Genomic DNA, 15302 nt, shown 5'->3' with positions numbered 1-15302 from the left:
ATTTTCTCACCCGGCTGAAAAAGATCCACGTCCTGCATGACCAGGACAAAATCACCACGAAGAAACCATTTCCTGTTTAATAAAACCGGCTGTTTCACCGCGGAGACGGGAAATTTAATTCGCTCCATGTGACTCGGCTCTGTCCTGTTGAGGCATGTCTCTTTAAGAAGCCACTAATCGGGTCCCTGCTGCTCACACCGGCCCTGGTTCTGGTCACACCAGCCCTGGTTCTGGTTCTGCTCACACCGGCCCTGGTTCTGGTTCTGCTCACACCGGCCCTGGTTCTGGTTCTGCTCACAGCGGCCCTGGTTCTGCTCACACCAGCCCTGGTTCTGGTTCTGCTCACACCGGCCCTGGTTCTGGTTCTGCTCACTCTGGTTCTGGTCCAGGTCTGCTCCTGTTAAACTGAGTTGTTTCCTTCCACTGTCGCCACATGCTTTCTCAGGAGGTTCTGGAAGGTTCTGGAAGGTTCTGGAAGGTTCTGTGCTCCATGAAACACAGAACCTTCTTTACTTTTATCTGCTGCTTCCAATAAGAATCGTTTCTCAGGTTTTCTCTCTGGACGTAACCGAACATCAGATTTAATCTTCCATTTCATTATGTTTTCCCATTTTTCAGTAATTTTTGTTTAGTTTACTGTCAATTTTAAAATCACACATTAACTTATTTTCCTCCCAATATTTCTCCTTTGCCTTTATTTACAGATAATTTTCTCATGTTCTCTTTTTTTCTCCTTTTGACTCTTTTTAGGAGCTAAAATGAAACAGTTGGGAGGAGATCTGGTCAGCTTTGGTGACCACGAGTGGGAAGGAAAGCCTGCAGAGTTGGCCAGCGCTGACCGCTAGGAGAGCAGCTGACCCTCCTCCCAGTTTTCATTTCAGCTCTTAAAAGATTCAGAGGGAAAACAACAAATCTGTAAATGCAAAGGAGAAAACAAAAGTGGAGAAAATGCAAAAAGGGAATATTTGAAGGAAAATAAGTCAAAGTATGATTTTTAAAAAGTGACAGAAAGTATTATTATTAAAGGCAAAATATGAGAAAATAAAAAAGGAAGCTAAAATAGTGTGAGAACTCAGTAGCGCCTCCTCTGGCTGCAGGTCTGAACATCTTCAGCTCTGCCAGATGGATGGAAAACATCTGGGAACATCAGCTTTCAAGTGTTTCCCAAGATTTTCAGTTGGATTCAGATCTGGCCTTTGACTAGACCATTCTAACTCCTGGATCAGCTCTGGGTCTTCAGGCTGGTTGTTCAGCTGGAAGGTGAACTTTGACCCCAGTCTCAGCTCCTCTGCTGTTTTCCTCTAGGATCAACCTGATTAGCTCCATCCATCTCCCCACCACCTCCAACCTGCTTCCCACAGCATGACGCTGCCACCTCTGTGTTGTCGGTGGGTATGGTATGTCTGGGTGATGAGCAGTGCTAGTTTTCTGCTTTGGTAACAAAACAGTTTTATTTAGAGTTAACAGAAGGAGCTGAATACAAAACGTCACGCCATATTTTAATTTCAACTTTGGATGTAAAATTAATTGGCTTTAAATTCAAGATTAGAATTATGTCTTAATTTTGAACTTCAAAGTTTTATTTAGAACATACAAAAACCATAACATTAAGATCAAAAGTGATAATTAGGAGTTTCAACGTAAACTTGACTGCAATCTTAGGACTTTTAAAATCACAATTATGAGTAAAGTCATAATTTAACATTTAAAGTCATGATATTGAGCCATAAAATTATGACTAGTCAAAATGTCAACTTTGAAAGTGAAAATTTTGGGTTGCTATGTCATGCTTTGACTTGCAAAGGCAGATTTAACAGACAGAAACCCATAATTTTAACTTTCAAAGTTATAAATTTAAATCTTATAACATATTGGGCTCCTTTTTTAATTATTTGATTTCTAAAAATAGCAACGTATGCCTGGTTGTACTGGATAAAGTTAAAGCATGAGTAAACCAGGTGGTATTTGTTTGCGTTCATTCCTGTAATTTTCTATCAGCTTTTTGTTACCACTTCCGGTTGGGGGCCACATTTTTTTGGCTTACAAAAGAAAAGCTTGTTGACGGCAGTAGTGAGATCATTTAACATTTACTGCAGTGCCTTTTGTTTAATGTGAAAATTGATGTTTCTTACATATATGTAGAATCACAGAGGCATCTGCTCAACAGTTTGTTTATTAATCGGTGAATAAAGCGTTGTTTCATTTATGTGGCTTTGTTTTGAAAAACCACGCCGGATGTCGGTTTCCGCAGCAACAGCTTGACGGCTGTTGTCACAGCTGGGTAGTTGGCTCGCTGGAAGTTAAGCAACAGCCGTCTGGAGCGAGCGAGTGGCGGCGTGGATTTCCAGGAGCCCCGCAGAATCCACGGAGAAGGTTCGTCTCAGGAAAGTCCATCACCACGGTTCAGAATCCCATCTGTGACGGTACCGGTCTCCTTTAAACCCCGGGCTGCTCGTAGTTCGGTACTTTCTAACTTAACCGTTAGTGTTGAAACTTGTCCATTGAGTCTTTTTCCAACCATCCGCCGCCTTCAAACCGCAGGCTACAGATTCATCATTCAACCCATATATGGTCGCTCAGTGCCGTCCTTCTCCTTTAAACCCGGTTCGGCGGTTCGGCTGAGACCCGCAGTAGACGTGTGGATAGCGGTGGAGCCTGCGGCTGAAAGGTTTGCGGTTAGCCCGCTTCCAGCCAGCAGCGTGGTGCTTTCTGGAAGTTTGTCCGCTCGGCGGCGCCGAACACCGGGCTCCGGGCTCCGGGCTCCGGGCTCCGGGCTCCGGGCTCCGGGCTCGCTGACGCGCCTGTGATGCCATGATGGCAGAAAGTGGTCCGAACCGGACCCGGGGAAAGGTTCTTGTCCGTGCGGCGGGTCGCCGTAGCCCGCTGTTTGACACATGGAGGTCTGGGGGGTCGTGGTGAGGAGACCCCCGTGGAAAGTTACTAACTCCTCAGGGCTGAAAGTGCCGCTGTTTCGATGAGGAGACCCACCATCCTGCTGGTACAGAACCGAACCGGCACAACATTTATGATGGTTACCAGGAAAAAAAAAGCAAGTGTGAAACTTTTAATTGATACCGAGAGCAGGTTTGAAGGAGATCAGTGAGACGTTTAGTCCGGGTGACCCATCCCTAATTACCGTGAAATGTTCCGGAAACGATCTTTGATTGGTAATTAGAATGGATATCAGTTAATTAACTTATAATAATGCCTTTATTGGGCCAAATCAGAAAATCCAATTTAAATCTAATTGGGTATGTTGAATAGATATTAAGCTCAAACGTCCAGAGGAAGTTGATGAATCAAAGTCACTGATTCATTCTACTGACAAGAAAACCTATCATGCAATGATTGGCTTTTGTTTTTTTGTTTGCTTGTTTTTTGTGTGAAATTAATACAAATAAGTATTCTCTTAATCCCAAGATGATTTAAATATTTAACATTATTTAATGAGTGTTTTTTAAAAGTTATTTCATTAAGAAAATCAGCCAGAAAGTTTCTTTTCAATTCTTTTTCAGATAAAACATTATAAATGATTTATTAACATCCGCTGGAGGCAGAGTCTGGGTGAGGCCGGCCGCATGAAGGATTCCACAAAAACATCTAAAAGATATCCCCAAATCAACATTTAATTATTTCTCCAATGAACTGCAGGCTTTGGATTGACAAAGACATGATGAGGGTTTGACAAAATGTAGTTTATTCCACTTGGCGTCGCTCTTGTTCTACGTTTCACAGAAGTCTTTAGCCAGCTAGCAACGATGGAGGACGTCTGGACGCGTGACGTCATCACCGCTTCTACTGGTCACAGCAGCGCGGCGGCGGATGGCGAGCAGCCCGGTACCAGTCGCCTTTCTCTGCGTTTGACCGTGGCATTAATGGTAGAAAGTACCGGAATGGCGACAGCAGGGAAGGGAAACTGGTACCGGACTGGTCCATCATCCGCCTGGTACCGGACTGCCTGGTACCGGACTGGTCCATCATCCGCCTGGTACCGGACTGGTCCATCATCCGCCTGGTACCGGACTGCCTGGTACCGGACTGCCTGGTACCGGACTGGGCCATCATCCGCCGCTCTATTTTTACAAGCGTAGTGTGCATGAAGTCAGTGTAGCTTAGCCTAGCACCGAATGTCAGCCATGACGAGGATCGGGGGGCGGGACTTCAGAGGTCCGCTCACCCTGTGGGCCACATTAATGCTATACTGTCATATCACGGTGGGGCCACCAGACATCGTCCTGCGGGCCGCGATAATGAGACCTGTGGTGTAACTGGAGATCCAGATTCACTGCAGCCCTGCCTGTTTCCTCATTCTGTTGGAGCTCAGAAGGTCAGAAGGTCATCTCAGGATTTTCAATGTAAACTCAAAGAAACCCGTCGCTGAAGGCAGAGATTCAAACACTGAGATCGTCGGCTGAAAACATAGGAGAGATTCTCCCTTCTGCCACCACCTCCACTGGGTCAACAGGACACCAGGACTGAGCTGGACGTCCTGTGGATCTTGTTCAGTCTCTTCCTGTCAGCAGTGGAGATGCTGCTGCCCCAACAGAAGATGGCTGATGCCACCACAGCATCGAAGAAGGACCTGAGTCTCCTCAGGAGATGCAGTCTGCTCAGTCCTTTCTTGTAGGGCAGCTGTGTGGTCAGTCCAGTCCAGCTTGTGGTTAAGGTGAACACCCAGGTACTTGTAGGACCTCACGCTCTCAATGTCCGTTCCCTGAATGTTCACTGGCACAGAAGGAGTGTTTGGACCTGTGGAAGTCCACCACCAGTTCTTTTGTTTTCCCTGTGTTGATCTGCAGACAGTTCCTCTGGCCTCATTCCACTGAGTCAGTTCTCTGTTCTCCCCATCATCTCCATCCTTGAAGAGGCCGTAATTACCCTGTTATTACCCTGTTATTACTCCATTATTACCCCGTTATTACTCCATTATTACCCCATTATTACTCCATTATTACACCTTTATTACTCTATCATTATTGCATTATTACTCTATTATTACCGCATTATTACATAATTATTAAGCCATTATTACTGCAGTATTCCACCAGTATAACCCAATAGCTGCCTGGCAGGCATGGGGAGCTCTCTTCAGGCCGGGGGTTTGAAGCTGACCCCCCAGCCCTTCTGCAGTGCCGGGTCATCTGGTTCCCGTCCTCCGGAGCTGGCCTGGGATCAGTGTGAGTCCTGTCACCTGTCCTGGGTCTGGCAGCAGAGCTCTGCAGGCTGTGTGGCGGCGGCCTAACCCTTCCCTCTGTAATACTGACGGTCTGCTCTGGCAGCTGGGAGAACCTTAGTGGCAGTTTTAGCTCACCCAGTTCACATTATGTAAAAATCTCCTCATAAGCTAATTTTTCTATCCAGTTATTAATCAGTTAATTGACAAAATAGTCACCAAATCCATCCAACACTGTCAAACAGGCTTATTTACGTTTTTATTGCATGACCCAGCTTAAACTAAGTGCTGCTGCTGCATTTTCGGCAGTAAATGAGGATTTGTCTTGTTCAGAAAAAGGAACTGAATTATTTATATTTTAGTTACATATTTTTAATATTGTATAAAATTAGCTTAAGTGGTTAAATAACAAAATCTGCAGATGAATCAATTCTTGATAGAATAATTGAGGGCTGGGTCACCAAATCAAACGGAAACCAGAGAAATGAAAGCGATCAATTTGGATCAGTCTTGGTTGAAGGAAACATTTTGGACTCATTGACGGAACTGGACAGCAGGACAGCCTGTCTGCAGACAGGGGGCGCTGTCTGTCCTCTGCTGCAGGACATTAGCTTGTTCCTGTGGGTCCTGGTGGTGCGGCAGGTCGATCTGCTGCAGCGCCTCCTGGTGGCTCCTCCTCCCTGGTTCCTGACCTTCAGCCTCCACTGGCTCCATTTTCTGGCTGCATGCAGCTTCTTATGGACACGTTGGGCCTGACGGGGGCGTAACCATGGTTACCAGAGAGCCGGAGCGGTTGGCCGGTGCACAGCGCTGCGCTTGTGGTAACAGTAGGCAGCAGAAAGCTGCAGATATGCAAAACACTGCAGCCTATCAGGACGCCGTTGGACACACAGCTGTCCTGAGGGATGTCTCCGTTGGACATATCTGTGAGAACAAAGTTCAAACATGGAGGTCAAATCTCACCTCGGCGAGGCCACGCCCCCTGCAGGCCCTGTTCTTCTTAGAGTGTACATAACAGTGTGGGGCAAGAGGGGTAACGGTGTGGGGCAAGAGGGGTAACGGTGTGGGGCAAGAGGGGTAACGGTGTGGGGTGAGGGATGAGAGGGGTAATGGTGGGGTAACGGTGTGGGGTGAGAGGGGTAACGTGGGATGAGAGGGGTAACGGTGGGGTAACGGTGTGGGGCGAGAGGGGTAACGGTGGGGTAACGGTGTGGGGCAAGAGGGGTAACGGTGTGGGGTGAGAGGGGTAACGGTGTGGGGCGTGAGGGGTAACGGTGTGGGGTGAGAGGGGTAACGTGGGATGAGAGGGGTAACGGTGTGGGGCGTGAGGGGTAATGGTGGGGTAACGGTGTGGGGCGTGAGGGGTAACGGTGGGGTAACGGTGTGGGGTGAGAGGGGTAACGTGGGATGAGAGGGGTAACGGTGTGGGGCGTGAGGGGTAACGGTGGGGTAACGGTGTGGGGTGAGAGGGGTAACGTGGGGTGAGAGGGGTAACAGTGTGGGGTAACGTGGGATGAGAGGTAACGGTGGGGTAACGGTGTGGGGCGTGAGGGGTAACGGTGTGGGCTGAGAGGGGTAACTGAAATACTGTTAAGCTAGAGACGAGACCTTTTCCGTTTTATCCAGTTTTCTCTTCACACCGTAGTTTTTTATTTTTATACAGTTTTGTGGCGCTGTGACAAAACATTAACCTGCTGCTGCACAAGTTACTGAATGTGTTGTTACTAGGCAACCAGAGAGTGAGTGGGTTGCTAGGCAACCAGAGAGAGTGAGTTAGTTGATGCTGCCCAGCTAGCTTAGCTCGCTGAGAGAGGTTGAGTGGCTAAAGCCTACATCTCCCAGAATGCTGTGCAGTGAAGTTACCCTAACTGTCAGGTGAAATAAAACCATCGATCTGACTGACTGGTTCTGGTCCGGCCGTCCAGAACCAGAGATCTGATCCTGATATCTGAGCCTCTCTGATTTCCTTCTTCTTCTGCTCCTCAGACCCACGATGCGGAGAAGATGAGTCCTCCAGACGGTCTGGGACAACTTCCTGTCTTTGCTGCTGTCCCTCCCACTCCCTGGACCTCACCCGCCCTCCGCACTGTCCCCAGTAGGGGGCGGTAAGGTGATGTCTGGGTGGCGTTCCCAGGGGCGCCTCCTGCTGCTGAACTCGTTGACCTGCGGCCTGGAGATCTGCGTGGCGGCTGGGATCACCTACGTTCCCCCGCTGCTGCTGGAGGCCGGGGTGGAGGAGCGCTACATGACCATGGTGCTGGGTGAGACTCTCAGATCGACCTCTGACCTCTCCGTTACACAGCCACAATAAACAACATGATTTATCAGCATGAATGCTGCTTAAACATTTACATAAAGCAACACCTTTATGTAAAAATTAGGAATCTAAAGCCAAAGTCTCTGAATTTATTAATAAGTTATTGATGAGCAGAAATTATATCGTTTATCACCATCAGGAATGTTTCTAATTTAGAGATCAGCATCATAATAACACAAACTGTTTACAAACAGAAGTTTAAAGTCAGTTTTCCTGGTGAACCAGTCAGTCTGTCTGTTTTGCTCTGATTGGACAAAAACGACTGAGATTCAATTTTAAATTCTTCTTTTTAATCATTATTTGTTCGTCGTCTAGACAAGGGACAGAAAACCCGATTCTGCCGTTTTTATTCAGCAGCCGTTGCTTCAGAAACATTATGAAGATGATGATAAAGTACATCTGAGCGTCTCGGTCCTGATACTGAATCTGCTAGCTGCTCTCATGGTAACGCAGTCTGTGAAGTGACGGTCTACGCCCATATTAGGGCGGTGGGCGGGGCTTCACTCAGGACTTGTCTGCTACACTCAGAGTAGCAGGAAGATGCAGAAGGTCCATCAGTTCTGATCCATCAGCTCTGATCCATCAGCTCTGATCCATCAGATCAGACCGTTGGCTGATCGGAGTTCGGCTGATACTTTGATGTTAAAGCATCTTATTTACATTAAACAGCCGCTGCGTTCAGACGCTTTCTTTTTGTACAGGAAACTTAAAACTTGGGACATTTATTGGTGGTTGAAGTTGTAAAGTTTCTCCTCTGAACTCAAAGCCTGTGATTTTTTAAAGCTCTTTATTAGTGAGAGGCTCCAGGTGGTCTGACCACAGTGAGACTTTTTATCACTCGCTTTTGTTGTTTACTTTCTCACTCTGGGACACAAACTTCAGTAGATCATAGCCTTCATCATAGATTCTATTTAGGTGGTGTCCAAAGTGCGGCTCAGGGGCCATTTGTGGGCCTTGAAATGATTTTGTGTGGCCCCTGTCAGCAGTTCAGGAATGGAGCATTGCAGATGAAGACTTCCTGTAGTTTTTACAGGATGAGACTTTTTACACAGACCACAGATAAATAAATGTAACATTTTGTATTGAGATTATCAAAGCTGCTAAATATGATTTAATGGTTTCAGCATACAAAAATTAAAAGATTTTACATTTTTTAACATTTAAATGTAAGATTTAAAGGATCTGACTAATTTACTTTGCAAAAGTTCAAAGAACAATATTCATAGTTAGATTGTTTTGTTACCATAGCAACAATCTGATGCTGTGAGTTTAATCTTTAAGTTTGAGCTGTTTGTTCACACAAATGAGTAAACTGGATTATAACTGATTTGATATGGTTTGTTGCATCGCTTAACCGGAAAAATAATACTGAAATAATATAAACCAGCGTAAAGCGTGGCATGGAGGCCAGGTGAAAGCTCCTCACCGGGCCGGACCTGCACGATGAGGTTAGCGCTGGTTTGTTAGCCGCTAACGCTCCGACCAACCGGGACACAGACATGAACTCTACAGGGCAGACAGCGCCACACGCTGGGCAGCGAGCTGAGATGGAAACGCTGCATAATCCTGAGTTCACCGATATAAATCATTCTCACCGCTCCTCACCCCGCAGCTCTGAAAGAAAGACGAGTTATTCCTGCGGTTCACGTAGAGCCAGAGCCAACGCGGCGGGTTTTAGACTCCGACCTCGATGTGGAGCTCTCTAAAGAAACATGTCAATATCCACACAGGTCAGCCTGAGTCCAGTTTGGGTCCCACACAGGTCAGCCTGAGTCCAGTTTGGGTCCCACACAGGTCAGCCTGAGTCCAGTTTGGGTCCCACACAGGTCAGCCTGAGTCCAGTTTGGGTCCCACACAGGTCAGCCTGAGTCCAGTTTGGGTCCCACACAGGTCAGCCTGAGTCCAGTTTGGGTCCATCTGAGGTAAACTTTAGAGATGAAGCAGCAGCAGCGCGAGGCGCCAGCGCTGTGATTGGTCCACACTGCCGGCTTCAAATGCATCAATCACTTTTAGGAATAAATCTGCTCCGCCAGTGAAACGCTCAGAGCAACAGAGACGCTTGGAGTCAGTCAGCCGCTGGTTCCTGCATGCTGGCTTTCTGAAGAGCTCATGTTGAGCAGATGGAGGCTGAGAAAGGGACATTATGGAATATGTGAGCCATAAAGATTTTGAATTATATGCGTCATTTTGATGTTCTCTGGTCCTGAATGATGGACGTTTACTGTGAAGTTGATCTTTCTGCTTCGACAGGACACTATTCCTTACATCTGCCTTGTCAAAGGTTCACCAGCTACTGCTAAGCGCCCCCAAGTGGTCGGATGATAAACAGCTACATAATTCAGAAAGTAGGTCGAGCCGTCAGTTTCACTCAGAGTTTCCTCATTTCTAATACTGCTCAGTTAGAAGATCTGCTGCCAACTGAAGGCTGCTCTCTTTGTGCGTCGTTCTCTGCTGGTGTTGAAATGCATCACATTTATTCCTCCCTGCAGGTCAGGCTGCAGCATTTACTCATATTTTTGAATGTTCTGACTAAGCGTCACTGGACCATTTTGGGAAAAGTTCTGATCAGAAACATGATTTTAGCAGGCCCATGGCAGGCAGACGGAGTCTGCCCATCGGTGATGCTTGTGGTTTCCCCGGTGTGTCTGCAGGTATCGGCCCGGTTCTGGGGCTGCTCTTCATCCCTCTGATCGGCTCGGCCAGCGACCAGTGCAACAGCAGCTACGGCCGCCGCCGGCCCTTCATCTGGCTGCTGTCTCTGGGCGTCCTGCTGGCGCTCTTCATCATCCCCAACGCCGACCTGCTGGCGGCCCGTCTGCCCTGGGCGGAGCAGACCCTGCAGGTGGGCGGGACCCCGTCGGCCCTGGAGCATGCTGGGAAACCGTCCTCTAACTGCTGCTGCCTTTCTCCAGGTGGGCTTCCTGATCCTGGGCGTGGGTCTGCTGGACTTCTGCGGCCAGGTGTGCTTCACGCCGCTGGAGGCGCTGCTGTCGGACCTGTACCGGGACGAGGAAGACTGCGGCCGGGCCTTCGCCATGTTCTCCTTCATGGTCAGCGTGGGCGGCTGCGTGGGCTACCTGCTGCCCGCCGTGGACTGGAGCCGCAGCCCGCTGGCCGTCTACCTGGGCGGCCAGGCCGAGTGCCTCTTCTCCCTCCTCATCCTCATCTTCGTCACCAGCGTCATCGTCACCATGAAGGTGTCTGAGGAGCCGTCCTTTTCAGGCCCGGCCCGGTCCGGCCCGCCGCCAGAGCGTGGTGGCGCCAGGGAGGCGGGGCGCTGCGGACTCCCTCGCTCCTGCTTCTCTCTGCTCAGGTGCAAGCTGCGGCTGCTGGGGGCGGGGCCTCTGCTCTGCCTGCTGCGCACCTGCCTCACCACCATACCCGCCATCTTCTGGAGCTACTGCCGCGTGCCGCGCGTCATCAGGCAGCTCTGCGCGGCGCAGCTCTGCAGCTGGATGGCCGTCATGTCCTTCATGCTGTTCTACACAGACTTCGTGGGGGAGGGGCTTTACGGCGGCGTCCCCAGCGCGGCGCCGGGGAGCGTGGCACGGCAGCGGTACGATGAAGGTCAGACTCTCTCTCCTCATTCTCTGATTGGTTAAATGCTCAGCAACCTGGAGGCACAGCCATAAGCCTGCTCTGTTAGCTAGCATAGCATCCATCAGTTAGCATCAGTTAGCATCAGCTGATCAGATCCAGATCATGTTGCCTGAGTCCGTTTAGCAAAACACAGACAGAAAGATCCTTCCCTCCTCTCTTCCTTCTGTGTTCTTTGCTTTTTAAATAATCCCAAAGCAATAAAGTTTATATAAATAATATTGCTGCGACTATTAAAATGTTTAGCATTCATTTCATTTCAGGGTCTAGAATTAATTTATTGACATTTTAATCTAAAACCAACCAAGATATTTTTGGTTTTAGTTATTTATGTCCTGGTTTCCCCCAGTGTATTTTAGGCATGATAGCCGTGTTGGAATGACTTCCTGGAGGCGGAGTTTCAGGAAGAGCGGGAGCTTCTTAAAGAGACACAGGCCCAATTTGAAGCCGTTGGGTTACAAAGTCAAATTTATTTAAAGTTATGTTTGATATTTACAGCATTTTAATAACAACTGATGGTAACATAGTTACTGGATCTATAAAATGATTCTATGTGCTAGGAAAATAGCACATATTTTCCTGGGCGGAGCAGACCCTGCAGGTACAAGGAGAAGGTTCTAATTAACCTATCTAATTAATAGGTTAATTAGAATTTAACCTATTTTCTGCACTATAAGGCACCTAAAAACCTTAAATTTCCTCAAAAGCCGACAGTGCTCCTTATATATGGACCAACATGGAGCCACTACAGGTCCAGCAGCTACGGTAAGCAGCCGCCGACTTCATTTTCCCCGTAGAAGAAGAAGCGCGGTGCATGCTGGGATAGCTGTCAGAACGCTGGTTTGTTAATAAAGTTTGACTGACCCATCTACCTACCGACCTGATGATCGGGTCGTCTGCAGGTCATTCAGCACCAGGTTCTCCACCAACATGCTGAAGGGTGACCATCGTCCGGCCCAGAAGCCTCTCCTCTCCTCGCCGACCCGAGTCGGACTGTTTTGTTGACATTCCCTTTAGTGCAGCTCCATCTAGTGGATGCATAACGTAACTCCAGCCTCTCCTGTAGCGTCTGTTCTATGTGCCTTATAGTGCGGAAAATACGGTAACTAAAGTGCAAAAATATTAATATTTATTTGTGTTTTGCCTCTTTTAAGCCTCTACAGCTGGAATGTCCAAAGTGGGTCCTGGAGGCATCCTGGATGTTTTAGTCTCTCCCTGGTTTAGCACACCTGCATCAAATGATGCTCATTGGAGGCCTAAGCAGAACACTGACTTGCTGAGGAGGTTGTTGCTACCACTAAGGAGAGAACCAAATCATGCAGGATGCCGGGCCTCCAGGACCCACTTTGGGCACGCCTGTTCTACAGTATGTTTTCGCATCGTCAATAGCTGGAGACCCGTTAACATTTTAACACAAAAACCTGGCAGGCCGCCTGGTAGGTTGGGTTCTGACCCAGTCCTCTGCGTTGCAGGCATCCGCATGGGCAGCCTGGGCCTGTTCCTGCAGTGCTCCACGTCCACCATGTTTTCTCTGGCGATGAGCCGCCTGCTGCGGCGCTTCGGCCCTCGCCGCGTCTACCTGGGCAGCATGGTGAGCTTCACGCTGTCCGCCCTGGGCATCTGCCTGTCTGGCAGCGTCGTCATGGTGACGGCCATGACCGCACTCACCGGCTTCGCCTACGCCACGCTGCAGACCGTCCCGTACACGCTGACCTGCCACTACCACAAGGAGAAGGAGGTACGTGTTGGCGCCCCCCAGTGGTGAGGGGAAGGTGTTGGCGCCCCCAAGTGGTGAGGGGAAGGTGTTGGCGCCCCCAAGTGGTGAGGGGAAGGTGTTGGCGCCCCCCAGTGGTAAGGTGAATGTGTTGGCGCCCCCCAGTGGTGAGGTGAATGTGTTGGCGCCCCCCAGTGGTGAGGGGAAGGTGTTGGCGCCCCCCAGTGGTGAGGTGAATGTGTTGGCGCCTCCAAGGGGTGAGGTGAAGGTGTTGGCGCCCCCCAGGGGTGAGGGGAAGGTGTTGGCGCCCCCCAGTGGTGAGGGGAAGGTGTTGGCGCCCCCCAGGGGTGAGGGGAAGGTGTTGGCGCCCCCCAGAGGTGAGGGGAAGGTGTTGGCGCCCCCCAGTGGTGAGGGGAAGGTGTTGGCGCCCCCAAGGGGTGAGGGGAAGGTGTTGGCGCCCCCCAGTGGTGAGGTGAAGGTGTTGGCGCCCCCAAGGGGTGAGGGGAAGGTGTTGGCGCCCCCAAGGGGTGAGGGGAAGGTGTTGGCGCCCCCCAGTAGCGGCAGCGCTAACCGTTCTGTCGCTGTGTCTCGTTGCAGGTCTACTTGTCTCCAGGGAAACCCAGAACCTTGCTCAGCAACGGCGTGGCGGTGGGGCAGGACGCCGTCTACCTGACCCCTGCAGAGGAAGAGGGGGGGGTCCAGAACCACAAACCGCCTCTGTACAGGCAGGACGGGTTTGAATACTTTCCCCTCCAGCAGGGCGAGGCGGGCAGCGAGCGGCGCGGTGTGGGGCTGGACTTCGCCATCTTGGACAGCACCTTCCTCCTGTCGCAGGTCATCCCCACGCTCTTCATGGGCGCCATCGTCCAGCTGGCCAAATCCGTCACCGCCTACATCGCTAGCTCCGCCCTCTTCGGCGCCGTCGCCATTTACCTTTCGACCCGCATCGTCTTTGACCAGAAGGACCTCCGGAGCTGAGGCAGTCAGGTCCTGCCTTACCCACAATGCCTTAGTGGGTGGGGGGCATCCTCAGGTAGAACCGGCAGCAATCTGAAAAATCCCCAGGTTTCATCCGGGCCATTTAGAACCGTTCTGGTTTGGTTCTGATCCATTTGGTTCTTCAGGTTTCCACTGAGTCCAGCTGGGAGAAAATCCCGATATTTATCCATAAACATGAAGTTCTGACCCGTTAAGGCCCGGAAAGGCTGGGACAAAGTATTAGCACCTGCTTCTGTTTGTTCCTCCGTTTTCAGGCTTATCAAACACGTTGATGCAGTTCAAAATATGAAAATTAGATTTTAAAACATAATCTCGTTTTATTAAAAGGAACATCCACCGGCCTGGAAAATCCCACCAAAGTGGGTGGAGCCAGGAGAGCGTGGGGGCGTGGTCAGCGCTAACTTCACCATTTAGTGGCATTTCGGACCATCTGAACACGTTTTTTTTCCGGATCGTCTCCTCCAGAAGTTCTGCCGATGTCCAGACCCTGAAGGAGCAAAGCAGCCCAGGCCATCATACCACCACCACCATGTTTGACTGTAGTTCCAGACGCAGACATGAAGTTGGTGTTTCTGGTGTTTCGGCCTACTTCCTGCTGCCAGGCGGTTCTGGACTCTGAGGGTTTGGAGACTTCTCGGCTTGTCTGACCGTTGGTTTGATCTGCAGCGTTTAATGTGACAGGAAAGTGAATATCTCCTCCAGCTCTGGGTCAGGTGAGCCTCTCCCTGTTCGCTGCTGGTGGCTCTGCTGTGGAACCAGTTCAAACTGGTCCAGAGTACTGGTAGCATGCACACACTGACCTCTGGCCTGCTTAGTTTCCTGCGTTGCCATGGTGATGGTTTGCATCTCACTGCATATCCAGGCGATGCAGGACGCCAGATGGGCTTGTTACATAGAGGTGCATGCATACCGTCTCCATAGCAACCATCCCTGAAAAGACTAAAAATGGAGGCTGAACCCAGAGCCGGATGAACGTGTGTGTAAGAAGCCCCCCCTCCATTAGCGCCACCTTGAGGTGAAACTCAGACTCCGTTGCCGTGGCAGCAGTCAGGAGGAAGGCGGCTGAAGAAGTGCCTGATCTTTATTAAGCATGTAAATATGGATTTATTTATTCTGCTCTCCTTCCTGGATGAAACGAACAGACTTCTGGGCTGAAAGCTTTTCTGTGAAAGATAAATTATTTATATGGAAAACAACTTTAAATCTAATTTATTTCATAAGCATCTCAGAACCTCTGGCTGATACGAAGTCAGTTTTATTATCCGTCATGTTTTGGGGCATCTTTACCTCTGAATGTCCGACGGGTCGATGGAAACCAAATATCCTGTTTGAAACTAAAGGGCCAACTGTCGGGAAACCAAATCTGATATTTTTGATATGAATTCATTTTGCTCCTCTTTATACTCTGGACCAGCTGACGGAGTGGAGAAATATGCAGTTACCAAACAGATTTTATACAGAATAATAAAAACTTTTATCATCCACTCATGCCTCCTGTCTTT

General features: G+C 49.4%; 1 protein-coding gene across 3 annotated transcripts; it reads left to right on the top strand.

Moving 5' to 3' along the window:
* Positions 1–2218: 2218 nt before the first annotated feature.
* LOC103466814 (solute carrier family 45 member 3) lies at positions 2219–15284 on the top strand. 3 transcript variants are annotated; one of them, XM_081608448.1, is made up of 7 exons: positions 7369–7434; positions 9504–9642; positions 9741–9835; positions 10142–10332; positions 10403–11057; positions 12560–12825; positions 13399–15284. In XM_081608448.1, exons 2-7 carry the CDS (start codon positions 9611–9613, stop codon positions 13777–13779), a joined length of 1620 nt encoding a protein of 539 aa, XP_081464574.1. In that variant the 5' UTR covers positions 7369–7434; positions 9504–9610; the 3' UTR covers positions 13780–15284. The 3 variants fall into 3 exon arrangements, with proteins under 3 accessions (XP_008410898.2, XP_008410899.2, XP_081464574.1); XM_008412676.3 differs by lacking the exons at positions 9504–9642; positions 9741–9835 and adding an exon at positions 2219–2373 and having other exon boundaries at positions 7160–7434; XM_008412677.3 differs by lacking the exons at positions 9504–9642; positions 9741–9835 and adding an exon at positions 2251–2423 and having other exon boundaries at positions 7160–7434.
* The last annotated feature ends 18 nt before the right edge of the window (positions 15285–15302 follow it).

Source organism: Poecilia reticulata, chromosome 6 (genome assembly GCF_904066995.2).
Source record: "Poecilia reticulata chromosome 6, P_reticulata-male-v2, whole genome shotgun sequence".
Taxonomy (NCBI): domain Eukaryota; kingdom Metazoa; phylum Chordata; class Actinopteri; order Cyprinodontiformes; family Poeciliidae; genus Poecilia; species Poecilia reticulata.
The sequence above is the reverse complement of the archived record's forward strand: the minus strand, read 5'-3'. Positions and strand labels throughout refer to the sequence as shown.

Coding starts and splice junctions, on each gene's coding strand:
- LOC103466814 (XM_008412676.3), top strand. CDS start 7,287: ATGTCTGGGTGGCGTTCCCAGGGGCGCCTCCTGCTGCTGAACTCGTTG. Junction 10,333..10,402: donor GGGCGGAGCAGACCCTGCAG/GTGGGCGGGACC, acceptor GCCTTTCTCCAG/GTGGGCTTCCTGATCCTGGG. Junction 11,058..12,559: donor ACGGCAGCGGTACGATGAAG/GTCAGACTCTCT, acceptor TCTGCGTTGCAG/GCATCCGCATGGGCAGCCTG.